The sequence below is a fragment of the Tiliqua scincoides genome, chromosome 1, assembly GCF_035046505.1.
Source record: "Tiliqua scincoides isolate rTilSci1 chromosome 1, rTilSci1.hap2, whole genome shotgun sequence".
NCBI classification, from domain to species: domain Eukaryota; kingdom Metazoa; phylum Chordata; class Lepidosauria; order Squamata; family Scincidae; genus Tiliqua; species Tiliqua scincoides.
Genome location: NC_089821.1, coordinates 292,104,395 through 292,130,978, shown reverse-complemented (window position 1 = coordinate 292,130,978; position 26,584 = coordinate 292,104,395). Strand labels below are relative to the sequence as shown.

Here is a 26,584-nt window from a genome sequence, read left to right as displayed (position 1 = left end):
AAACTGGGCCATAGGACCCTTAGGCTTCTGGAAGTGGGCATGCAGATTAACAAAGAAAGGGAACTATAAAAAGAAAGAAAGAAAAACCCAGCAAAAATGCTTTAAAAGTTTAGGGGAGAAAAATGCTATAGTGTCAGTAGTTCCTTTCCTGAGGGCTTTTCACCTGAAGTAAGAAACTGTGTAGCTGCTACCTGTGAGGTGCTACATGGAGGTGCCAGCATCTCCCACAGTGTATATAGGATCATCAATCTCATGTTTTGACATGTATCTGCCCCAGCTTACTATCTTTGGCTGCCACTGGTTGGGATGGAGGAAAGTCTTCACTGTGGTGACATCACATCATAATGGGATTGGTACCAGTGGGTGTGTAATTCCTGGGGCTGGTTAAAGGCCCCCCATCCAGACTGAGACCATGATGGGGGCAAAGGGTTATAAAGCCCCCACTCCAGTTCTGCAGGCCTGATCTAGGTCATGTCCTTTCATGACTACTGTGTGTGTGGGTGAGAGAACATGCACACAATTGCTATGCCCATGCTTAATGAAGAATGTCGTTTGGACCTAGTCGGTCAAGGTAGCAGGTAAAGTCAGCAGGAGTTTTAGGACCTTGGATGGCTCCATGGTATAATGATGGGTAGAATCTAGTCAAGCTCTATATGTCCTTGCTGGTCCTGACTACCCCTTCCAGATTCTGTACCTTCCTTGAAAATGGAGAACCTGAGTCCCCTTGGGGAGAAAGGTGGGGTATAAATGCCTTAAATGAATAATTAAATAAAGGGATGGCACTATGGGCAGGAGCTAATGCTCTGTTGTCCTTTTGTGAGTTCTCATTGGCAGTTTGCCTGTCTTGGTGAGTAAGCTCTCCAGAGTGTGGTGCCCTTGGGGATACGAGTGCTGGTCCCCTGGTGGAATTTGATTCAGGGGCTGAAGTCTCTGGGGCTCTTGGCTTGGGATTCTAAGTCCAAGTTCTTTCAGGTTTGGGGGCTCAGGTTCGGAGTTAGGATCTTAGTGCCTGATCTGTCTGTGACAGATCAGGAGAGAGATCTTGGGGTGGTGGTGGACAAGTCGATGAACGTGTCGACCCAATGTGCGGCGGCAGTAAAGAAGGCCAATTCTATGCTTGGGATCATTAGAAAAGGTATTGAGAACAAAACTGCTAATATTGTAATTCCGTTGTAGAAATCTATGGTAAGGCCACACCTGGAGTATTGCGTCCAGTTCTGGTCTCCACATCTCAAAAAGGACATAGTGGAAATGGAAAAGGTGCAAAAGAGAGCAACTAAGATGATTACTGGGCTGGGGCACCTTCCTTATGAGGAAAGGCTACGGCGTTTGGGCCTCTTCAGCCTAGAAAAGAGACGCCTGAGGGGGGACATGATTGAGACATACAAAATTATACATGGGAAGGATAAAGTGGATTGAGAGATGCTCTTTACACTCTCACACAACACCAGAACCAGGGGACATCCACTTAAATTGAGTGTTGGAAGAGTCAGGACAGAGAAAAGAAAATATTTCTTTACTCAGTGTGTGGTTGGTCTGTGGAACTCCTTGCCACAGGATGTGGTGATGGCATCTGGCCTGGATGCCTTTAAAATGGGATTGGACAAGTTTCTGGAGGAAAAATCCATTATGGGTTACAAGCCATATTGTGTATGTGGAACCTCCTGATTTCAGAAATGGGCTATGTCAGATGCAAGGGAGGGCACCAGGATGCAGGTCTCTTGTTAACAGGTGTGCTCCCTGGGGCATTTGGTGGGGCCACTGTGAAATACAGGAAGCTGGACTAGATGGGCCTATGGCCTGATCCAGTGGGGCTGTTCTTATGTGCTTATGCCTCCCCAGTCTGTCCTCCTGGTCTTCTGGATTCAACAGGCTTCTTGCCTTCTACTTCAGTTGCTGAACTGCTATTTGGAACCAGGATCATGACAGTGTATTGCATTAGCATTTGATGTCTATTTTCTGCCAGCATTTCAGTTTTGATGGTGATTATTTCAGTGCTGCTTTATGTGTGTTTATTGTTTGAAAAGTGTCATTTGTGTGATTGCTCTTTGAAATGTACTATTTTACAGATTTTATTATATGTCACTTTGGGTGTTTTCATGCAGAGAGATGATTTTATAATGATTAAAATGAAAATTTAACTAACGAGGGGTGCAGATGCTGACATTTAAGGCAGTTTGTTAATGCTTCCTGACTGTACCCTCCCCAAACAAGAATCTTACCTTTCCCCAATGGCCTCTTTTCACTGGGGAAAGACCGTGTCACAACACTGGCAAGTCTCCTTTGAGGCATGAGGATATGCCAATTTAATGTGTGTGTTGCATAAACTGAGATTCGTCACTGCCTTTAATGAGAGAGATTAAATCCCTTTCCTGATAAGTTAACAAACACACACAGGCGAAAAAAAAGCCATCTCGGGAAAGCAGACTCTGAAGAGACCTTTTCAAAGAGTGAAGGCTGTAGATGGCAGCTAGTTGTTCTTTTTCAGAGCTGAAGGTGGTCTGAAAACATGGAGTAGCAGCTTTCCAGATGTTTCTGTGAGTCCTTGATGGGAGTTTGCCTGCATTGCTGAGTGAGCTCTTTGGAGTAAGAAGCCTTTGGGGATGAGAATGCTGACCCCGTGATAGAATCTGGTTCAGGGGCTCCTCTATTTCCAAGCACAATTCAGTGTGCTGGTTTGAACTTTTAAAGCCTTAAATGTCTGAGGAGCCAGGGACTTACAGGATCACCTTCTGCTTCATGAACCTCTGGACTGTAAGAACATCCTTGGAAGCCATACTCCAAATCCCCCTGTTGCTTGAATGAGGTGGGTGATAGCCAGAAATGGGACGTTCTCAGTTGTGGCACCCTTCCTGTTGAGAGAATGGTGTAGCTGCTACCTGTGGAGTGGAGAATGGTGGTCCAGATTATCTCTGATGCTCTAACTCAGTGGTTCCCGTACTTTAGGAGTCTACAAACCACCGAGGCAAAAATTGGAATCGTCATGGAATGCATGCAACCCCCATCCCTTGCACGCAAAAACTACTATTAAATTTGTAATAATTAGGTATTTGTTAGATTTATTATTTATAGAGAAGATTTGTTGGTTTTTGCTTTTGTTACTGGCTGCAGCTGCAGGTGTTTCATTCTCTTCCCTCTCTGGTGGTCCACGGGGAGTGCTCACTCAGTGAGACACTGGAAGTGCCAGCTACGGCTGTGGACAGTGTGTTCTCTACCCTCTCTGGTGGGCTGTGGGGTCGTGCTCACTTGGTGAGACTGAAAGTGATGGAAGGTGATTTTTTTCTTGAGCCCTCGAGGACCATTTAGGGGCTCAAGGACCGACTGTGGTCTTGTGGTCCACAGTGCTCTAGCTGAACGTTCTCTTCTGTGCTTCTTCTTCCACCCTGTTCCCCTCGTTCTTTTTGAATCCAGGGAGCTGAAGGAGGAAAATGGGCAGTGGAGACAGGTGGTGGATGTTCCTCAGCGGTCATCCACTGGAGGTGACTGCCTCAGTCAGCCTCATGGACGGGTCAGCCCTCAAAAGAACAAATAATCTTCTTTCCTTTTTTTCTAGGCGTAACTGAGTCAAATACATCAAAAGATGATGTAATGCTTCAGGGAATCATAATGTGCCATTTATCGGAAACATCATCCAATGTGTAAACCTTGACTTTTGACACTCTTTTCCCTATGGCCCTGAACTATTAAGGTCACTTATGGAGACTGCATAATTTTTGCATTACCAGATACTGTCTGATGGCAACCTCTGGTTAGAGCCTCAGTCCTTATATACTGATGTGAGTGGATTAAAACCTCACATTTAAAGAGCCTTTGCAGAGGCTCTTGATGCAGTTCGTCTTCCTTAGAGGTCAATGGCAAAACTCTTGTTCGTTAAGAGATATCTGTTGCACCCTTAATTTTTAAATGTAGCACCTTTTTTCTATCTGTGCTCTCTCCATCTTTCTGTCAAATAGGACAATAGGTGGTGACAGCACTCCCAGAGAATACAGAGGAGAGAGATGCTGCCACTCATGGTTAAATGAACGCTAAGCTAGATGGATCAGTGGTCTGAATTAGGATGAGGCATTCATATGCCCAGTCAATCCACGTGTGCCTCAAGTTAGCCATGAAAGTGGCCAGTTTTGCTAAGGACAGCTGGAGAAAAAAAAAAATCAGAGTTGGCATTTTTATAGAGCCTTTTGCATGCCTTAGTGCTAAAATCAACACCCCTGCACAGTTGATCAGCATTATTGTATTCCTGTTGCATTTGGGTGGGTGTTGGGTGGCTGAAACAGAGAGAAGACTTGCTTATCTAAGGCCACTTGGAGCTAGAGATTTGGTGGTTCATAGTTCTGTCTCTTAATCACCGCGTTGTACTGGCTCTCAGTGACAGAACAAGGATATTTTGGCCTGAGATCTAGATCTCTAAATCCAAGTCTTGGCTATTAATTGCATGACCTTGCTGGCTCTTTATATCTGCCAAGTATTCTGCCAAGTATTAATTAGTGAATCATCTCTTAAAACTGTGTAAAAAGCAATATGAGTCATGGTAACAGACAGTCTTTCCCCCCTCCTTGGGGAAGGAGGGATGGAATTGTGATTGGGAAAGCAACATGAAAGGGTTAATTCCTCCTCCTGTATCCTTGTTGCTCCAGTGTAATTCCTTCCTCCAACAAGTTTTTTTGTGCAAATGAACCTTGGCAGACCTGATTGTGGAATTCCCATGTCATGTGTAGTTAGGCCTCAGTTTGATGTCTCACTCTGCAAGATACTGAGCTTCCATCTTTGATTTCCTTCAGTGCTGTCACCTTCACGCTTTTCTTGTGGGCTTCTCAATGAAGTCTGGTCAATGCTGACAACAGAAAATTGATCTAGGAGGTGAACCATAGTCTCATCCCCAGGGCTCTACTTATGAGATGTGACAGTGCTCTTTCCTTGGTGATGCCAAGGATGCCAAGAAAATGCCGTTGGATTTTCGAGGACAACAGTAGCTCACATGTTCTATTTTTTCTTTTTGCAACCTGTGTTCATCACTTTATACTGGGGACCCCTAGAGCAGATATGATAACAAACCTTTTGACAGATCAAGTGAGGAAATGTACCGTCTGATGATTACTTGGACTCCAGTTCTTATATGAAAGTGGCAATTGTGTGTGCAAGTGAACATAAGAACATAAGAACAGCCCCACTGGATCAGGCCATAGGCCCATCTAGTCCAGCTTCCCTTATCTCACAGCGGCCCACAAAATGCCCCAGGGAGCACACCAGATAATAAGAGACCTGCATCCTGGTACCCTCCCTTGCATCTGGCATTCTGACATAGCCCATTTCTAAAATCAGGAGGTTGCACATACACATCATGGCTTGTAACCCATAATGGATTTTTCCTCCAGAAACTTGTCTAATCCCCTTTTAAAGGCATCCAGGCCAGATGCCGTCACCACATCCTGTGGCAAGGAGTTCCACAGACTGACCACACGCTGAGTAAAGAAATTTTCTTTTGTCTGTCCTAACCCTCCCAACACTCAATTTTAGTGGATGTGCCCTGGTTCTGGTGTTATGTGAGAGTGTAAAGAGCATCTCCCTATCCACTTTATCCTTCCCATGCATAATTTTGTATGTCTCAATCATGTCCCCCCTCAGGCGTCTCTTTTCTAGGCCCCAGCCCAGTAATCATCTTAGTTGCTCTCTTCTGCACCTTTTCCATTTCCACTATGACAGAAAGGGCTGGGAATACTCGATGACTAGTGTTGTAGGAAAAGAGGAATACTGAAAAATCAGAAAGAATTACAGTAGAATCTCTTTAAGTTGACCACCCAAGGGACTGGAGGAAATTGGTCAACATAGGGAGGTGGTCAACATACGGGAAAAAAGGAATTTAAATATTATCATGTTTAGCTCCCAGGACAACAGATGCAAGGCCAAGTTATTATTTAGATTGGATTTTTAAAAAAGTTTTATTGCAAATATCAATGAGAATTGATCCTCTTGTGATGCGTACTATTTATATCATCTATATCTATAGCAAGAGACAGAGAATAAACAGCCCACAATCAGTGTTTAAAAAAACCCCTGAAAATTCATAAGTTTAAAAAAATTGTAAGTTAAAAAAAATACTTGGTTTCTTAGCAGACAGGCAGACCAAACATAGCCCCAACAGCTGAAAAAAACAACACTTTTTTACTTAGTCTGCCTGGCCTCCACTGGGTCTCCTCAGATTCACTAAATGCCAGAAGGTGTTTGATATGGTCCCTCACTAAAAGCTGTTGAGAAAACTCCACAGTCAGGGAATAAGAGGACAGGTCCTCTCATGGATTGGAAACTGGTTGGGGACCAGGAAACAGAGAGTGGGTGTCAATGGGCAATTGACAAAAAAAGTGGAGAGAGGTGGAAAGTGGAGTGCCTCAAGGATCTGTCCTGAGACTAGTGCTTTTCAACATCTTCATAAATGACCTGGAAACAGGGATAAGCAGGGAGGTGAACAAGTTTGTGGATGACACTAAACTTTTCTGAGTGGTGAAGACCAGAAGGGATTGTGAAGTGCTCTAGAAGGATCTCTCCAAACCGAGCGAATAGGCAGCAAAATAGCAGTTGTGTTTCAATATAAGTGTAAAGTAATGCACTGGTGATGGGAACCAAAGTGAAAGGACAGTGGCTTCACTATGCACAAGCAACCTCCTGTTCCTCACAACTTGGTACATGTCCAGGTACAATCGGCATCCAGTGCAGGTCTGTCGGCTATGTGCAGTGTGCCCACCTATAAAAACTCTTTCGCACACGTGCTAGCAGGCGTAGGGGAGGGATTGTTGCGTGGCTTCTTGCTTTTCCAAGATGGAACAAACCAGACAAAACACAGGCCCACCGTATCGTGTTCAGTGGGCAACTTACGGAGTTACGTTTACGGAGTTAGTTACGGAGTTAGTTTACGGGTAAATTAATACTCTGTGCAGTGGTCGAAGTGGTCAAGATACAACTTACGGAGGTGGTCAATATAGAGAGGCTGGTCTCCCATAGTGTATATGCAGTGTCTGTCCATATTGTGAAAATTAGGTCAACTTAAGGAGGTGGTCTTTATAGAGAGGTGGTCAACTTTGGAGGTCCTACTGTACATCATTCAGGAAAAGTTCTAATTTAATCTAATCATACCAACTACTGAGCAGAATTCTAGGACACAGGCTCTCAAACTGTGAGACAAGGACCCACCAGTGGTTTGCGACCCAATTTTTGGTGTTTTATGAAACTGACAGGCCAAATTAGGCTATGTGCACGAAGGGTTAAACTGCTACTTGTGGGGGGCCCACAAGTCACCGTTACAGCCACACCCCTTGGCATTTATAAATCAGGCAGCAGCCTATAAAACGTTGGAGAACTACTGTCCTAGGATGATTGTTATGGAGGCTGTCAAGTTAGATAATTAGAACCGATTTTCCTTATCATATCAACAATAGATAAGAAATTATGTTTGTGTGATTACTGTGAGAAAGTAGTACTTTTTGGGTTGTTTTTCCCACATATGTGTGCAATGTTCGGTCTGTAGCTATGAAATAAATGATGACTTCGTGTTGGGATTTAACATGCCCATTTGATTTTTCCTTGTAGTGAGTGTTCCGTCAGCCGTTCCCTCAGCTTGTCAGCCTGAGACCAATAAAACCAACGGACACAATCCAGCGCCAAGACTCTCTGTTTCCTCCCCCCGGACAACCGTGATTGCCAGCATGGAAACCCCCTCACAGGGTTTGCAGACAGTCATGAAGTGGAAAACAGTAGTGGCCATCTTCTTTGTGGTTGTCGCCTACCTGGTCACTGGAGGCCTTGTGTTCCGGGCCCTGGAGCAGCCTGAGGAAAGCAGCCAGAAGAACAGAATAGCCAATGATAAAGAAGAATTCCTTAATGTGCACAACTGTGTATCCCCGCAGGAGTTGGAGGCATTGATTAAGGTGAGAGAACTATGAGAGGTACATCGGGGAACAGTTACACACATGCCTCTGTGGCTTGCCCGGCGGTGAATGTTGGCTTGCTGTTATGTCTGGGAACAGTTGCAGGCACTATTTATTGATTTATTTCACCACCTTTCAATATAAATATTTCAAGGACGTTCACAATAGACTAATAAATAAATAAATAAATAAATAAATAACAGTATTATAAAATGGCAGCAATCCCTTACACTGCATGATAAAATCAGAACATTCTCATCAGAAGAATTTGGCAGTGGGTAATGTCTTTCCCTGTGTGACCCTTACAGTCATCAATGTAGGTGCCCACTAAACCTCCATGGGGAGAGAATGCCACATATGTGTTGCCTCCACATTCCATAAGTGTCTTGCCACTATGGAGGTTTTTCCCAAGCTGCCACCCACCTCATCTCTAACCACGGGGAGGACTTTTAATTTGCTCAGGCCTTTTAAATTTGAGTGATGTTAGTCTCTTGGTCATCTTGCACTGCCACTGCAACTCATGGGTTTAGGGGGCTGGTCCAGCCAGGTAGACCCTCCTGTGAGTTTAGACCTGAGGATCTAAAATTGGGGCGTTGCGATGCCCCATCCTGAGGACCTCAGCCTCTGGCCCCTTACGAGGCGGGGGAAGGAGGAAGGCAGTAACGCAGCCCCCAGGATTGTGCCACCACCAGGGACACAGGGGCTGTTTTCAACCTTACCTGTGTCCCTACCAGCTTCCCTGGGGTGCAGGGAGCCCAGCGGAGCCTTCTGTAGGGCACCCTGCAGATTGTAAAAAGTTTAAAAAAAAGTTTTTACTTTTTACAAACTTCAGGGAGCTCTGCAGAGGATTCCATAGGGCTTCCTACACCCCAGAGAGGCTGGCAAGGACACAGGTAAGGTTGAAAACATCCCCTTTGTCCCTGCTTGCGGTGATCCTGGGGATCATGTTACCACCATTCCTCATTCCTGCAAACACTTAGAGTGGTTCTCGAAGTCTGAGAACCGCTGGTGTAGACCCTTGGCTAGGTCAGTCACGAATGGATCCGTGACACTTGCCGCCTGTTTATAGAGAAAGCCTATTGGTAGCCAGCCAGCAAGGAGCTGTGCTTCCCAGCAAGAACAGAGCAAATTTTGGAGATAGCAGTTGAATGACTGATTCGCTAAGAATCTGTGGGTAACTTGACCTGGCTGAGGAAGAGCCTGCCGGAATTGGCAATTGCAAAAGAGATTATAAGGGAACTTCCATAAAGATTAAAATGATCCCCTGTCCATTAAGGTTTGTTTTTGGCAGTCAGAGCTGGCTAGCTAGCACACAAACAAATCTGGAGTCAAAAATGAAATAAGAACTGGTTTGACTGAAAGAACAGTATCTAAATCTAAAGCAAAAGTATATTTCTGCCATACAAGCTAACAGAGCTCTGTATCCGCTTTGAATGTGACTTCCTTAGCAAAGATTCAGAAAAATAACTGCTTCTTGTATCTATAGTCCTCCTTACAGGTGACTTCTACATAGGGATTTAAAAGTCCATAGAGACATAGGAGGCTTCCAGCATTATCCCCTGATCTGAATTTACAGCATGGGGGTCATAGTGATCAGAAACTGTTCTCATGTGACAGCTGTGTGCTAGTCTGCGTGAAATATCTTTCATCATTGTACAGTTCTCAGTTCCAGAATCTCCCTTTGTCAGACTAAGTTAGGTGCCCAGAATGCAAGTGACCTTAGAGATCAGATCTTCCTCTGTTAAATGGGCTGCCTTCCCTGTTAGTGACTTAGGGAGAGGGAAGGCTCCCTGTTGCTGTCCATGCCATGTGGGTTTTGTGGATAAACAAAGGGCTTGGTTTTGGCGTTTAATCTGGCAGTTTCACCCACAGTAGATTGCTTTAAAAACAGCAAAGAATTGGCTGCAGTTATTGCTTATTAGGCCAATACAATTCTGCGAAGGGCCTTCTTGCTGGTGTGTTTGATGAAAACAAGGACTTATTAATGAAAAGTATTTGTTTTTTTGCTGTAATGGTGGTTTCTTTTTTTAAAAAAAATCTGGATTCAGTGTGTGGAATATCCTGTTGGTTTTTGAAAGTAATTGAAGTACTCCTGAAGCTAAGAGTCCAACTAGATGAGATGTTGGAGGCTTGTAATGGATCTTTTGTCCCTTTAAAGTTTTGCAAGCAGCAGTCGGGACAATGGGTGGCCTGCTGGTACACCAGGTGAAGTGGCTGTCTCAGGCAGCAGGTTGGCAGGAAGCAGTGGGTTGCCCTGCCCATCTAAAACCTGCCCCTGCCTCTGACAGTCACTTCTGCAGGACTTCACCGCACCTGCTGCTGTCATCTGTTCTTGCTATTATCTTCACCCATGTCGTCTCCACCCATGTCATTCCCAACTCATGGTCCGCAAGACCCTGAGAAGTAGTCCGCAAGGTCTCAGAATAAAAAAAGTTTGCCTTTAACCACTTCCAGTGTCTTGATGAGTAAGTGCTTCCGCAAGGATCACCAGAGAGGGTGGAGAATGGACCAGCTGCAATCTGCGCTTTAGTTGGCGCAAGTCCAAGGAGAGAAAAAGGGTGTGTCGGCTGCTATCAGAGGGTGCTAAAGTATTGGGTGTTTTTTGAGATCCTTGAAAATTACAAGGCAAGAGCCTTGCCTAACATAGGTGTCAATTTCACAGATGAAAGATATGCCAGTTTCTTTTGTTCTTTCTTTCTTTTTTTTTTTTTTTTTCCAAATAAGTGGCATTCCTGCAGGTTACATTCTGTATTTGTTTTTCTGCATCAAGAAATGTATTAATGGACAGAAATGTGCCCCACCACCTCTGTTTCTGAGTGGGGACACTATTCCCACATTAGATTTTGTGTGCATACTGTGGACTGAAATTTTTTAACTGTGCATATGTACACATTATTCACGCATAATATTCAATGTATGCAGAGCAGTCTGAACCATCTGTATTCTACATTTGAAGGGTCTTGTCTCAGGGTTCATTTTAAAAATGAGCATAGGTACAGTCATTCACACAACAATATGTGCAGTTGTACATTCACTTTTACGCATGTAATGTGTGAATCAACTGCGAGAGAGGAGGAGAAAAAAGTTCTCATAGGTATTAAAACATTTATGTTATACCTTGGGACTAAACTTCTTTTCTGAAAAGGTGAAGGCTGCTATCCTAACCCTTCTTGTGGATGTAAAAGGCTCTTTTCTCCTGAGCATAACCAATTTCTTTTTCTTTTTCTTTTTAACAATGTCATTACTACAGCCTTAGCAGTATAACATGATTGTGTTCTTTCCTTGCAAGGAGTGTTTTGTCCTTTTTTTTTCTTGTTCCAGCCTTTAGCTTTAGCGAGCTAATGAATGATCACTGAGCTCAATGAACAGGCAGGCTGTATCACTACAGAAGCCAGGTCTTCTGAGCAGGCTACAGCTCAGGGGAATTCACTTTTGTCCTTTGGCATTTCATTGGCTTAAGCGAGGATTGTTTCTGAAAAGTACGTAAATTAAATAGGTCCAGCCAGCAAAAGTATCGTATCAAATGGCTTCCAGCCAGCAAGTGCACAGGATTGGAATGGATTTTTGTCAGTAAAGGGACATTTCTGTTTGATTTTTTGCTTAGATGCTGCAAAAGTAGTTAGCATCTCTTGCAGATGCACAGGTTTGAGACCTAAACTGGACCCAAAGCTGTGACTGCAAATAAAGGGTACGGAAGGCAAGAAGAAGGAACTGTGTTCCCTTTGTGAAAGAGTTAAGCACTTTTCTATTGTACCTTTGTTGCTGTGGTTTTAAAAAGTGCTGCTTCCCCACAGCTGGCTCAGCAGCATACCGCATTGCAACAAGGACTGACTTGTCTTTTAAAGGACATATTCAAAATAATGTGTGGGGAAGGTGGGAGGGGCAGGGCATCTCCTTTGAACCGGATGCAGGGCATTTTACAGTGTCCTGCCAGTTGCTTGACTTTTTTCCTCCATTTCCCTGCATGCCACAGCCTCAATCTAAATTACTGTCCAAAGCTGCTGTTAGCTGCAGCGAGTAAAAATTATGGACAAAACTGTATGCCTGCTACGCTTCCCCCTTCAACTTTCAGAGAAGTTGTTTTAAGTCAGGGAATGGGTGCAGGGGCAAGGGATTGTTCCCCAACCCTATACCATGACCTCAGATTGAAATCCCTGATTGTGGCTGCTTTTTGGAAAAATAAAATGCAGTAGGAGACTCTTGCACTGTGCCTAGTTCATTGTAGCAGATAACACCCTCCATGTGACTTGTAGACAGAACTTCCCCTTCCCCTTAAGCAAGGAACTTTCTTCTGATATCTTGATTTCGAGAAACAAAACAAAAGTTTGAAACAGTGGTGGCAGCAAACTTATTTTCAAAACATTTTTACTGTAATATGCTGGCCAAAGCCTCTGCCAGGGTTTGGCTGAGCTGCTAAGGGTCACAGGGGGCCTGTGCAGATAGACAGGTTGTTAGGTGCCATTGGCTGTGCTGCTGTGATGTTGGAGAGAGGCACGGTTGAGAGAGGAGAGGTGGAAGAAGGAAGGAAACGGGGTAAGGGAAGTTGGAACCTGAGACAGCAGGCCAAGGAGCAATGAGGCATAGGGCAGGAAGAGTGGAACAGAATGATCTAGAGCAGCCATTTTCAACCTTTTTCAGCTCACGGCACACTGTCAAGGCACACAAATTGTCAAGGCACACTCCCAGTTTTTTACTTACATTAAATTACTACAGGGAGATTATTACAATCTCTGCACATGAACTGGAGGTTGTCCATGACTTTGTGTACCTTGGCTGAACGATCTCCGACACTCTTTCTCTTGATACCGAGCTAAACAAACGCATCAGTAAAGCAGCTACCACGTTTTCCAGACTCACAAAGAGAGTCTGGTCCAACAAGAAGCTGACGGAACATACCAAGATCCAGGTCTACAGAGCTTGCGTCCTGAGTACACTTCTGTACTGCAGCGAGTCATGGACTCTTTGCTCACAACAGGAAACTGAACGCTTTCTACATGTGCTGCCTCCGACGCATTCTTGGCATCACCTGGCAGGACAAAGCTCCAAACAACACAGTCTTCGAACGAGCTGGAATCCCTAGCATGTATGCACTGCTGAAACAGAGACGCCTGCGTTGGCTCGGTCATGTCGTGAGAATGGATGATGGCCGGATCCCAAAGGATCCCCATCTATGGAGAACTCGTGCAAGGAAAGCGCCCTACAGGTAGACCACAGCTGCGATACAAGGACATCTGCAAGAGGGATCTGAAGGCCTTAGGAGTGGACCTCAACAAGTGGGAAACCCTGGCCTCTGAGCGGCCCGCTTGGAGGCAGGCTGTGCAGCATGGCCTTTCCCAGTTTGAAGAGACACTTGGCCAACAGTCTGAGGCTAAGAGGCAAAGAAGGAAGGCCCATAGCCAGGGAGACAGGCCAGGGACAGACTGCACTTGCTCCCAGTGTGGAAGGGATTGTCACTCCCGAATCGGCCTTTTCAGCCACACTAGACGCTGTTCCAGAACCACCATTCAGAGCGCGATACCATAGTCTTTCGAAACTGAAGGTTGCCAACATGATGATGATGACTTAGGGGTAACCTTTTAAAACCCTATGACTTCATTTATGGCTTTGGAATGCTCTGTTTTGGGACGTTATGATGACTTCACAAATTGGTGACTAGCCAATGCTATGATGACTAAGTCCAAAAAGTACTACCACCTTTCAGAGCCCGATACCATAGTCTTTCGAGACTGAAGGTTGCCAACCAAATTACTACATTACAATTAATTTTTAATTAATATAACAAACACAATTAAATCATTGCATGACAAAGGGCACAATCCTAACCAGGTCTACTCAGAAGTAAGTCCTACTTTGTATTTTGTTCAATGGGGCTTACTCTCAGGAAAATGTGGTTAGGATTGCAGCCAAAGACTAGGGGGTTGGGGGGGATGTGCCTGTGGGACTTACCTCTGAGTAGACATGCCTAGGATTGCGCCTTTGGTTGCACTCTTTTTTCTCAAATACAGGAGCAGGCAATTGGCACTTCTCTCTCCTCCTCTCACCCACCCACCCCCTCCCACAGGCACATCCCCCCATCTCATAATTGCAGTTAGCACCTCTCCTACTGTCCCTCCCCTCACTCGTCTGCACCTTCCAAAGGTCCAGAATCACTTGCCTCACATTCTCCCCCCCCCCACTGCCAATTGCCTGCTCCAGTATTTCAGAAAAGAAGTGTGACCAAAAGCCAAATCCTAGGCATGTCTACTCAGAAGTACGTCCCATTATAGTCAATGGGGCTTACTCCCAGGAAAGTGTGGATAGGATTGTGGCCCAGCGCCCCTCCTCTGAAAGGCAAAGGCAAGGCAGGGAGGGTTGCTTTGGGGAGCTGCAGGCAACTGTGGCAAGGAGAAGGGACTTAGAAGGACCCTCAGCTAGCCCATTCTTAGGCTGGTGGCCTCAGCAGACTCGCTGGCTTCCTACCTGCTTGCCTGCCCCTGGCTCCCTTGTTTTCTCCCAGACCTCCTCCAGGCTTTTCTGGTTGCCCAATCAGCACGCAGGGCAGACAATGGACTTGATACCCAATCCTAGGCGTGTCTACTCAGAAGTAAGCCCCATAATAGTCAACGGGGCTTACTTCCAGGTAAATGAGGAACGGGTTGCAGCCTTCCCTCTTGCTTAGCAGCAGGAGATGCAAAGCAGATGCACTGCTCCTTTTTCGCTGCTGCCGTGTGAGGGTCGAAGTAGCCGCTTCTCCCGCCTATGGCTGTTGTCTGCCTCCTCTGGCCCCGCGGCACACCTGAGGCTACCTCATGGCACACTGCGGTTGAAAACTGCTGATCTAGAGCAGGGGTGTCCAAACATTTTGGCAGGGCCACATCATCTCTCTGACACTGTGTCTGGGGCTGGGGAAAAAAAGAATTAATTTACATTTAAAATTTGAATAAATTTACATAAATGAATTTATTAGAGATGGAACTTATATGAATGAATGAAGGTCTTATAGTAATGAATTTAGTAATGAAATTAGTAATGAAACTAATGAATTTATTAGAGATAGAACTTATATGAATGAATGAAGGTCTTGCAGTAGTTCAAGGTCTATAAAAGGCCTTGCACAAAACAAGGCCAGCCTTTCCTTCTCTGCCACTGCTGCATCACAGATGTGAAACAGCAAGTACTGGAGAGAGCCCTTGTCCCACAGCTCAGGTGAGAGGTCAAACAGTGGTCCTCACACTGAGAGCAGTTGCTTCGGGCCAGCATGGGCTCCAGCAAGTCTCTGGAGGGCCAGAGGCTCATTAGAGACTGGGGACTCCCCAAGGGCCTGATTGGTAGCCCCCGAGGGTGGCAAATGGCCCCCAGGCCAGGGTTTGGGCACCCCTGTGCTATTCCAACCTAGAGGACCTCTTTTTTTGTCCAAATTTTATTTCACTTTGTTAACCCTCATCCAGACCCCCATGCTCAGGAAATGAGAGTCTGGTCCAACAAGAAGCTGACGGAACATACCAAGATCCAGGTCTACAGAGCTTGCGTCCTGAGTACACTTCTGTACTGCAGTGAGTCCTGGACTCTTTGCTCACAACAGGAAACTGAATGCTTTCCACATGCACTGCCTCCGACGCATCCTCAGTATCACCTGGCAGGACAAAGTTCCAAACAACACAGTCTTTGAACGAGCTGGAATCCCTAGCATGTATGCACTGCTGAAACAGAGATACCTGCGTTGGCTCAGTCATTTCGTGAGAATGGATGATGGCCGGATCCCAAAGGATCTCCTCTATGGAGAACTCGTGCAGGGAAAGTGCCCTACAGGTAGACCACAGCTGTGATACAAGGACATCTACAAGAGGGATCTGAAGGCTTTAGGAGTAGACCTCAACAGGTGGGAAACCCTGGCCTCTGAGCGGCCCGCTTGGAGGCAGGCTGCGCAGCATGGCCTCTTCCAGTTTGAAGTGACAGTTGGCCAACAGACTGAGGCAAAGAGGCAAAGAAGGAAGGCAGCCGGAGGGACAGACTGCACTTGCTCCCAGTGTAGAAGGGATTGTCACTTCCGAATCGGCCTTTTCAGCCACACTAGACGCTGTTCCAGAACCACCGTTCAGAGTGCAATACCATAGTTTTTCGAGACTGACAGTTGCCAACAACAGCAACAACTTACCCAGCATTTGGTAGAACAGAGAGGTTGTGCTGAGTGTTATTCACATATTCAGGACATCCAAATCCAAACTCCTGTTTGAGCTCTCACAGTGTTTTCATGTAGATGTTAAATACCTTGGGGGACAGAATGGAACCCCATGGCATGCCATAGGCCAGAACAGGAGTCAGAGCAGAGTAAGGGAAAGTGCAGTGGTCCCCCAGTACCAACTTCTGGGATATATCAGCCAGAAAATATCAGAGCCACCACTAATCAGTGCCTCAAAGCCCTAGTCCAGCCAGATGACCCAGAAGGGCACCATGGTGCTGAAGGCCACTGAATCTACTCTTGGCTATCACATCTAAAGACTTTCACTGATGGGAGTTTGTGCTTTTTGAAAATCTCCAAAGAATTAACCATTTTGTAATAAATAGCTCTCACATTACATGAAGTGATAAACATCCAGGGCCTACGAGGTATTCTGTTTCTAACATGTTTTATTTTCTGTTCTGCATAGTGCTTCACTTTCAAGGGATGTTTTGTAGTAAAAAAAAAAAGTGTGCCATATTCTGGTACAGTGAATTAATGGTGTGCTTATGCCTCTTGAGTGCAGTTTAGCTTCCAAACTCTTTCTTTGCACTTCCTAGGAGAAACCATACTGCAGGTCTATGTTTGAATCCCTACTAGGAAGCTGTGTATAACCCTGTTTAATAAAACCTGAAGACATACCAGCACCTGTGTGGGATCTGAAAGATAAACCCCATTTTGATAGACAACTCATAAACTGGCTTACATGAAGTTGGGATGCCTAGGAAATACGCCCCTACCTCATGCAAGCCAGCTGGAGTGGCTAAGAAGCTTGGTACAGCTAAATGAAAATATTTAGTATGACTTCCTTTCTTTGTTCCAAACATCTGGCTGGTACAGGTGGTCCCTTGATTTCCACAAGGGATCCATTCCCAGACCTCCCGCGGATACTAAAATCCATGGATAATCAAATCCACAGATTGCAGCACCTATCCTCCTATCATGGCCAAAGTTGCGCTCTGGTTGAGTTCGGAGGCCCTTCTGAGGGCCACGTTTAGCCTCCCCAATCCTCCGGAAGGCCAAAAACCAGTACTTCTGGTTTTCAGCTAAAAAACAGAAGTGTCGATTTTTGGCCTTCCAGAGGCCTCAGAAGGCCTCCTGAGAAGGCCACACATGACCTTCCCAACCCTCAGAAGGGCCTGACCAGAGCACAGCTCTAGTCGTGATCGGAGGACAACAGGTGGGGCAGATCCATGGGTTCAGGACTTGTGAAGAGGTAAAACTTTGAGTCCTGAATCCGTGGATAAAGAGGACCCACCTGTAATTTCAACTCAGCATGCCTCTCTGACCTCTGAACCTCTCCTTATATGCATCTCTTCTTTCTGTCCATTTTTAAATCCCAGATTTATTTCCCCCCTCAGATTGTTTCCTCTCTTTTTCTTCTCTTCTTCTCATTGCTCTAGATCAGGGGTGCCCAAACCCCAGCCCAGGAGCCAATTATGGCCCTTGGGGGCTCCCAATCCAGCCCGCGGGGAGTCCCCAGTCTCCAATGAACCTCTGACCCTCTGTAGACTTGCTGGAGCCTGTACTGGCCCAACGTAACTGCTCTCAGCATGAGGACGACTGTTCGACCTCTCACCTGAGCTATGGGACAAGGACTCTCTCCACTGCTTGCTGTTTCACATCTGTGATGCAGCAGTGGCAGAGAAGGAAAGGCTGGCCTTGCTTTGTGCAAGGCCTTTTATAGGCCTTGAGCTACTGCAAGACCTTCATTCATTCATATAAGTTCTATCTCTAATAAATTAATTTATGTAAATTTATTCAAATTTTAAATGTAAATTAATTCTTCCCCCCCCCCGGCCCCTGACACAGTGTCAGAGAGATGATGTGGCTCTCCTGCCAAAACGTTTGGACTCCCCTGGACTAGCAGATCCAAATAAGGTTTCACTCCCTCTGCAGGAGGAGGGTCATAGGTTGTCGGTCTTCCGGGACATTTTGCTACTCCTGGAACACCAGGTACTGGCTGTGGCCAAGGGGTCTTTTGCTCTTTACCCAGCTTAGGTTGGTGTGCCAGCCGTGATAATACCTGAATTAGTTAGACCGGACCTGAGTGGTCCATGCACTGGTGACATCAAGATTTGATTATTGTAATTTGCACCCTACATGTGGTTGCCCTTGAATAGTGTTCAGAAACTGCAGTTAGTGTGCAACGCAGTGGTTCATGTGGCTGTGGGGACTAGGCAGTTTGACTCTGTCAGATCACTGCTCGTTTGACTGCTCTGGAAGTTGGTTTGTTCTGGCTATAGGGTGTTGACCTTAATGCCTTCACAGTTTAGGACTGAGATCTCTGAAGTACCATCTCCTCCCATGCCAGATGGTCTATCCCTGAGGTTATTTGGGAGGAGCACCTGCATATGCTGCTAGTTGAGGCTCAGTTGGCAGTCATCAGAGGAAGGGCCTTCTCTGTAGAATCCCCTCAGTTATGGGACTGTCTCCTTAATGACTTATGAGCTGAACCTTCCCTGTTGGCCTTCCAACAGGGGCTCAAGACATTTCTGTTCCATTCTGCCCTTTGCTTTTATGATTTCTTGGTTTGATTCCTGGTGTTATTTGAGTATCATTGCTACTCTATCTGTTCTTGCTGCTAGTTTTGTATTTTATTGGGTTGTTACAGAATTCGATTGTATTGGATTGCTGTTTGCCACCTTCAACCTTCAGTTACGAACGAGAAAGGGGTGTCTAACTGTTTTAAAATAAATACAATGGGGCAAAAAGGAATTGACAAATGTGGCAGACAGGAAATGATATACTTTGCTGTTGCTGTGCTGTGCTGATATAAACTTCCTCTGAACCTGACTACTGTCTGAAGGGATAATACTGTGCTAGACCGATTGCTCATTGATCATAGAGTCACAGAAATTGAAAGCACCCTGAAGCCTAGTTGTGGAGGGAAGAGAGGACTCATTGGATTACACTGAGAGACCCCTTCTGAATATATCCATGCACGGGAGACAAAAGGCATATATTCATGCCTTTTGACAACTGACTCGGGGCCCAATCCTATCCAATTTTCTGGTGCTGATGCAGCCCAATGGGGCACATGCTGCATCCTGCATTGGGGGAGGCAGTCTCAGAGGCCTCCTCGAAAGTAGGGACGTGTTTGTTCCCTTACCTCTGGGTTGCATTGCAGCTGCATCAGCACTGGAAGGTTGGATAGGATTGGGCTCTGCTGCCAGAAAATTTATTTCTTTGTTTTAAGTATTGATACACTGCCTTTTGTTTTTATACAGTGGTTTACATAGGCAGATAAATCTTAAACCACCATTTTTCAATGGTGTATTTACAATCTTTGGTCTATGAGTGAACCATCCACCACCACATGTTTCCCTTTTAGTATGGTTATCTCTTCTGGCTGTGTGCTATCAAACTTCCACAGGCAACTGTAAACCAAGCCCAGGCAGGTTCTCAAGAGCTTTAGCCATTCTTGCCACTCTACCTCTCCATGCTCCCCAGCTCTCTCACAACAAGTGGCTCACTAGCGACCTGGTTTCACGTCTCCCCTGCAAGGGCATAACCAGAGCTACTCCTGCTTAGCTCTTCGGGGAATACAGCAGCTCAATCACTGGACCACATCTCCTGTTTCTGTTTTAACTACTTGGGAAAATGACTCTGTTTTAGCTGCTTGGCAAGATGGATAGTCCCAAGAAGATCAAATAGGTTTTGTGGAAGTGCTAGATTACACACATGCATTGAACGGACTGGCCAAATCTTTAGATACAGTAGTAAAGGCTAATTGGGAAATGTGTGCTTGGTGAGCATTTTTGTCTTCTTTATTATCTGTTTTGTTCTGGACAAAGCTGCTAATATATCCCATGGCTTTATTTACTTCTTTTTAAGAGCTGTTTAAAATGACCTGTCTGACGCTAATGTCTTCTGCCTGGGAGCATTTGTGCATTGGTGGGAATCAATTGCCCCCCTAATAAAACCATGAATGTCATCTCTTTTCTGAAGGTGTCAGACCTGAGTTCATCCCTGCTGTGCAAGACAGGGAGAGTGCAGCTGTCATTTGGTCGATGCACAGCACTGTTATTACTGCCTGGGCACATTGTTGATTTCATCCATGAAAAGCAATTTGAGGATTGAAGGCAGTATAAAAACCTTTTTAGGAGAAGAACTGGAGAGTGTAGCATGAATGGTCCAGGATCCCAAGATGAATTTGTCAGTAAACTATTTGGTAAAACACCCCCCCCCAATTATATTCCAAACCTTAGAATGCAGAAGTGAAGGAGTCACTGATAAGGGCACAGCTGAAATGCCTGCAGACATTTGTTGGAAGAGTTTGGGGTGGAGCAATAAAGTTCATCACTCTGATGCAGGTTCTCAAACTCTGAGGGAGCTTTACTGCCTCAATATGTTCTTGTAGGGGAGGGGCTAGGGCAGTGACACGATCAGAGGGATACTAAGGGGGGGTGCTTCGGACTTACTGTGAATGATGTAGGGCTGCAGCAGGCTGCAGGAGGTGTGGGGAGTCCTGCGCAGTCCTCCCCGACTCTTGGAATCTTTACTCAAAGCAGGCACAAAGCACTTCCGTTTTGCAGGAGGTGCTTTGTGCCCACTTTTATTGCAAGTCCAAAACACCCACCCTCCCCCCTTAAAGGGATGGGGAAGCATTACACAAACTGGTGGGTCCTGACCCACCAGTTTGAGAACCACTGCTCTGGTGAATTTCGGTATGCAACAGCCATTTCTGTGCCTTGCGCCAGGTGGGGTAGCTAGAGGGAGTGCAAAGCACTAAATCTTACAGGGAGCCCCACTGCAGAGTGCAAGGGGTCCCTCCCCCTCCCCTTAGGAGCCATTCCATTAGGAGGACATTCGCCTCCATTTTGCACCCACCACCTGGGAGACGTTTGCATCTGTTTTCATCCACTGCCTGGATTGGCTCCGAAGGGGAGGGAGGGGGCCCCTCACATGCTGTGGTTAGGCTCCCTGCAAGATTTAGTGCTTTGCACCCCCTCCAGCTAGTAAGTGCAAGCACCCACCCTTCACCCCCCTGAGGGACATGATCCTGGGGATCACTTCTCTGTCTTTGCCTCTCCCCCGCAAAGACTTACTGAGGGAGTAAAGCTCCTCAAAGTTTGAGAACCACTGCGTTAACATTCTTTCCACAATAAAAAGTGCTACCTCAGATTCCGAACATATCCGCAAAAATTGCATATCTGCTTTTGCAAAAGCTACGATGGATCTATCACAGTGTTTCTTAACCAATGGTATGGGTACCACCAGTGGTACTGAGGTGGTGTCTGGTGGTTCTGGACCCCTGCCACCCAGCTGCAAAACCACGAACATGCCAAACAGTGGAATGAAACTTGGCTAAATGGGCAGAGCTTCAAAGCATGCTTTTATGCATTCAAAAAAGCCCTCCCATCCACCTTCAGCCTTTTACTGGTGTTTGTCGTGTCACATCTGGCTTCCCAACCCAGGACTAGCTGGCAATGATGTCATCGCCAATGACTTCTGATGGTACTTTGAATAGGTGGATCGAGGTGGTACAGCAGAGGACAAAAGTTGAGAAACACTGATCTATCACCAGTCTTTCGGATCCTAGCGTTATAATGGAATAGGTTGACGAGTATTTGGGTTTTGTTCAACACATTTCCCCATTCAATGAGCTGAATGATGCAGCACTGAGTGTCATGTTGGGCTGTTGAGCATTTATCCTCTGCATTTGCATTTGTCCTCTGCATATTGAACATCTGCCATTTATTTCAGAACCTCCCGTGCAACAAGGTACTGTGTGTTCGTTCATGTATTGCGAATCTGTCATCACTGTTTGGTAGCCTCCTGTAGCACTGGAGATAGTTATTGGCAAGTGAGAAACCTGGGAGTTAAGTCTAAATGCTTCCTGGGAAGAGCTTGGGGACTCCATCATACCTAGGACTTGATGCCATTCCGTCCCAGCATATCCCATGCTTTAGCATCTTTTCCAGTGGTTGTCATAGGCAGTTGGTGCTGCTGCTGGATGAGGAGGGAGAGCGGTCAAAGGAGTGAACATCTCCTTGCTTTCTGGGATGAACTCTACAGCAGGGCCTTCCAAACCTTGGCCCAGGGGCTGGATCTGGGGTTTGGAGTAGCCCTGCTGCCTGGTCACCAGAGCTTACTTTTCTGCCAGGTCACTGCGTGTATTTCAAGTAGATCGGGGGACAGAGATACTCTGGGCAGTTGTGTTTGCCCAGACGTCCTGTTGCACAGTCTGTTGGGACACCAGGCAGCACACCTGACCTGAGCATTTTGCAGAAATTAGGTAAGACTTTTCTTCCAGGATGGCTTTCAGGGCTGCTGGTGCTCACAAGACTTACCAGATCATCATCATCATCATCGCCACTAATGTTTGCATATTAATAAATAAATATAGCACCATAAGTATGCAAGACACCTTACAGTGTATCAGAGTACAAGTCCCTTGCCCAAGGAGCTTGCAGTATAAAATTCAACATAGTGGAGGAAGTATGGAGAGAGGAGGCAGAGATTAACAGGAGAAGAATATGTCATCACTAAGTTTATATGCCTAGGCTTAGTTACAGTAAAATATGGGCTTACGTGAAACCCTTCACATCACTTTTTTTATGTCTGTGTATCTGTCAGTCTATCTTTTCGTTTTTGTTATCTGTTCAGAGCCTTTAGGTTAAGCATAGTCTGCAAAGATAAGTAAATAAATAAAAACCCCACTTTTATTTTTCAGTTCATATCATGGAAATTCAGGAAGCTCATACTCAGGCTTTTTGTTCTGTACATGTTCAAATCCATTGGGCTTTTCTAACATTATGGCTGTCAAACGCTCCAGTAAATGTCCCTTGGTGGATCACCATGTGAAATACACCTGCAAAATTGTCCTGGCCTCTGATAGATTCCCACCTGTTCCTTGCTCTTGCACCAAAGGAAATAATGTGGGCAATTAATTGGCCACTGGGGACACTGACAGCCCAATCCTATCCACACTTTCCTGGGAGTAAGCCATATTGACTCTAATGGAACTTACTTCTGAGTAGACATGCATAGGATTGGGCTCTCAGCTTCTCTAGTTGAGCATGTCACCCGACAGCCCAGATTCTAAGGTTTCTGCAGGGCTGTGTTGCTGTTTACACTCCATTCATATCTAGTGTGTGACTAGAGTCTAATTTATTTTTAATGCAGACAGTGATTCCAGGGTACGAGATGGAAACTTAAATGATGTATGTTGCAAGGCAGCTGCCCCAAAGCAGGGGAGATGATCTTCCACATAATTTAAAATGTGGTCTATTCTAGACTTGGAATCTTTTCATATCTGGGGTCTTTCTCCATTGCCATATTTTCCTTAGTAAGGTAAGTCAGCCCAAAATGCTTTTATATGTTCATTATTAAGTGTCCCTCGGCAGACTCTATCCCCTCTCCTTAGAGCGGAAGTGGGTCTAATCTCAATAGAAGCTCATTGCCATTCTGCGTTAGCTTTGTACTGGTGTGAATTAGTTGCAATGCATGATTCTCGTCTCCCTAAGATCTGTTTTAGAGAACAACTTATTAAGCCTGCTCGGTTCTCTTGGGCAATTTTAGTAAAACAGATCATGGAGAAATATGAAATAGTCATGGATACTTTGCCCTCCTATATATCTAAGGAAGTTAAGGCCATGGTAAAAGACAAAATCCGCCTTTACCATATGTGACGTGACTTGTGTGACATCTCCAGTTCACCTTTTTTCATCCTGGCTTCCACTGTATAAGCTATCTTTTGTTTTAGAAAATTACTTAACCTACCTTACAGTTCCACCACTGCGCAAAGCTTTTACTGCTCTGCGCTTTCAGTGTATGCAGATGATGGTTCTTGAAGGCAGATATAAAAATATTCCTTATCATCTTAGGACGTGTATTTGCAATTCTGGTGAAATAGAGGATATTTTCCATTACTTATTAAAATGTCCTCTATATGAGCTTTCCAGACCCAAATATTTGTCTAATATCATTGCTCTGTTTCAGGAGAGATCTACTTCAGCCTTGATCTCCTGGCTTCTTGCTGATTCTGACCCTGATGTCACTCATAAAGTGGCTATTTTTGGTCTTGTGGCAAAGAAAATAAGAGCCAAATTGTTACAGTCTTAAATTTTTTGATCTATGTTTAGTATTAAACCCCTTGTTTATTTGCCATGCTTTGTAGGCTGTGATGCTATTGTGTGTTTTTATATGTATACATTGTTATAAGTGCTTTCAATATTGTAATGACCTATGGTTATATAATAAATCTCTAAATTTCAATTTCAATTTAGTAAGGTAAGGTTCATTGCATGAATAGAGCCTGTCATCTTCATTTTCCAAATATACTATGAGAGGTCAGAGTAGTGCACTTTTCCATAAAAAGGGATCCCTCTTTACAAAATGGAACCAGTCATGCACATTTCAGAAATACCTTTTTTAACATTTTGTTTTTTTAAGTTTGAGGTTTTCTGAGTGCGGGCAGGGAAATGGCTGGCTGAAATTCTTGGGTTGTAGTCATTAAGATTCCTCTTTGAGCTGGCTGTGAACAACATATTTTTCCCCTTCAAAAGAGCCAGGATGGTGTAGTAGTCTGGAAGTTGGGAGATCCCGCTCAGCCATGAAGCTTTCTGGGTGACCTTGGACCAGTCAGCCTCACCTACCTCACAGGTTTGTTGTGAGGACAAATGGAGGGAAAGAACCATATACACCACCCTGAGCTCCTTGGAGGAAGGGCAGTATAAAAAGGGCTGCTGGCGTGCCTCCCTGGTGTGCTAGCAGTGATTGCCAGGCTTTCCCCGCCTGTCAGCCGGCAGCAGCTGGCTAGCCAAAGGGGGCGGGACAGATGAACTTTTCCAGCGCGCATGCGCTGGGGTTAGCTCAGTCCATTCCTGGGAAGCGACAATGTGAAAAACAAAGAAATAAGTGTATCCATAGATATAACTCACATTATCTATGAGGTCTGATTGAAAAAGCCAAGTAGCTTTCATTGAAGGGTTTCATGGAAAAGATGCAGGATTCTTGTTAACTGCTGCTTGTGGGTGAACAACCTGCAGCTCCCTTTTATGGAACCAGACTGTGGACCCCGTCAACCGAACATTATCTACACTGCCAGGCACTGCCTCTAGGATCTCAAGCAGACGGGTTCGTTTCCCATCACCTGCTACCTTTTAACTTGAGATGCTGGAGATTTAACATTGGGACTTCTGCATGTGCCAAGGAGGTGCTCTGTTGCTGGGTTATGACCCCTGCCATATATGATTCTCCTACAAATTCCATGTGGATTTGTAGCTTTTGCTATCAGTATTCTTCTGAGGAGAAAAATAAAATTTGTAACGAAGCTGGCCCTTAAGAGATAGAAGCAAAGCCATTCTGAATTCACAGGGGAAAAATGGCTGTCAAAGACTAAGGTTACATTTTCACATCATGCAATGAAAGCCCAAAGCAACGTGTGCCTGTGATGCTCTTCTAGGCAGTGACAGCAACACATTATTCCCAGAGGTGCGTGCACTGTGGCCGAGCAGACTTGTTAGACTGTGTGACCGTGGATGTGGTTCTAGCATAATGGGTCGTGTCACCCACCGTGTGCCTCTGAAAAGGGGAAAATAATGTGTCCCCTGGCAGAGGTAACACCGATTTAAGCTGACAAGGTCTCCTGGCCTATCTGGCTAATCTAGCTGTCAATTACACTGATATACGCATTGCTGGGGAAATAAACAAATGCTCTCTGCACTCTGAGATTCTGATGTGTAACACATTTTTCCCCTGAAACTGTTGGAAGTGCAGAATAAATACACCTCACCCCTTTCCCTACAGATCAGCTAGCCTGTCACATCATTTTTCCTTCCTGTTTTATCCTTCTGAATTATCCAGAACATAGGAAAATTAAATGATCCAAAGGTTATTAACTCTGTGAGCGAGTGGCTAAAAGATCTTTGTCCCTAATTCACGGCCCAATCCTGAGTTGCCTGGGGCGCACAGCTTCAGTGGCGCCTCAAATGGCTGCCGCTGCATCCTGTGTGTCTCGGGCTGCAATGGGTGGCACTTCGCCCTCCACACACCTCTCTCTCCGCCCTCCGCCTGCCTCCCCCCTCCCTGTCACACCTCCTCCTCGCCTCTCCCCCCTGCTTTCCCCTCTGAGGCTCCTTGGTCCTCCTTGGTCCTCCTTGGTGAGACTGCCAAAGGGTGGAGGCCAGGTGCTTGCCTGGCACTAGCCCTGCGCTGGCTAGCGCTGGGCTAGCACGGGGGGGGGTAGGCTTGGCGGTAAGCCTTGCAAACATGCCTTATGGCACGTTTGCGACAGTGTGCCCTGGCGGAAAGCCGGAGCACCGAGATCAGGATTGGGCTCTCAAATGTCACCTCACTCATGTTATTATTGGAGGACCTTAGGGAATGCATTCTCTAGGACTCTGGGCCTAAGCAAACATGACATCATGGGGTGCAGGCAAAGCACTTACCCGTGCAAATGTTCCACACATTTTTGTTAAAATGCTCTTACTGACATGGGTTGCTTCACTTGCATCTAGTGTTT

At 45.5% G+C, this 26,584-nt stretch overlaps 1 protein-coding gene across 1 annotated transcript in view; it reads left to right on the top strand.

The window, feature by feature from the left end:
- Nucleotides 1-26,584, top strand: part of KCNK10 (potassium two pore domain channel subfamily K member 10) — an 85,028-nt gene that overhangs the window by 19,274 nt on the left and 39,170 nt on the right. Inside the window, exon 2 of the mRNA XM_066612145.1 lies at nt 7,579-7,916. Within this exon, the coding sequence (XP_066468242.1) occupies nt 7,579-7,916 (338 nt within the window). The remainder of the gene's footprint in view (nt 1-7,578; nt 7,917-26,584) is intronic.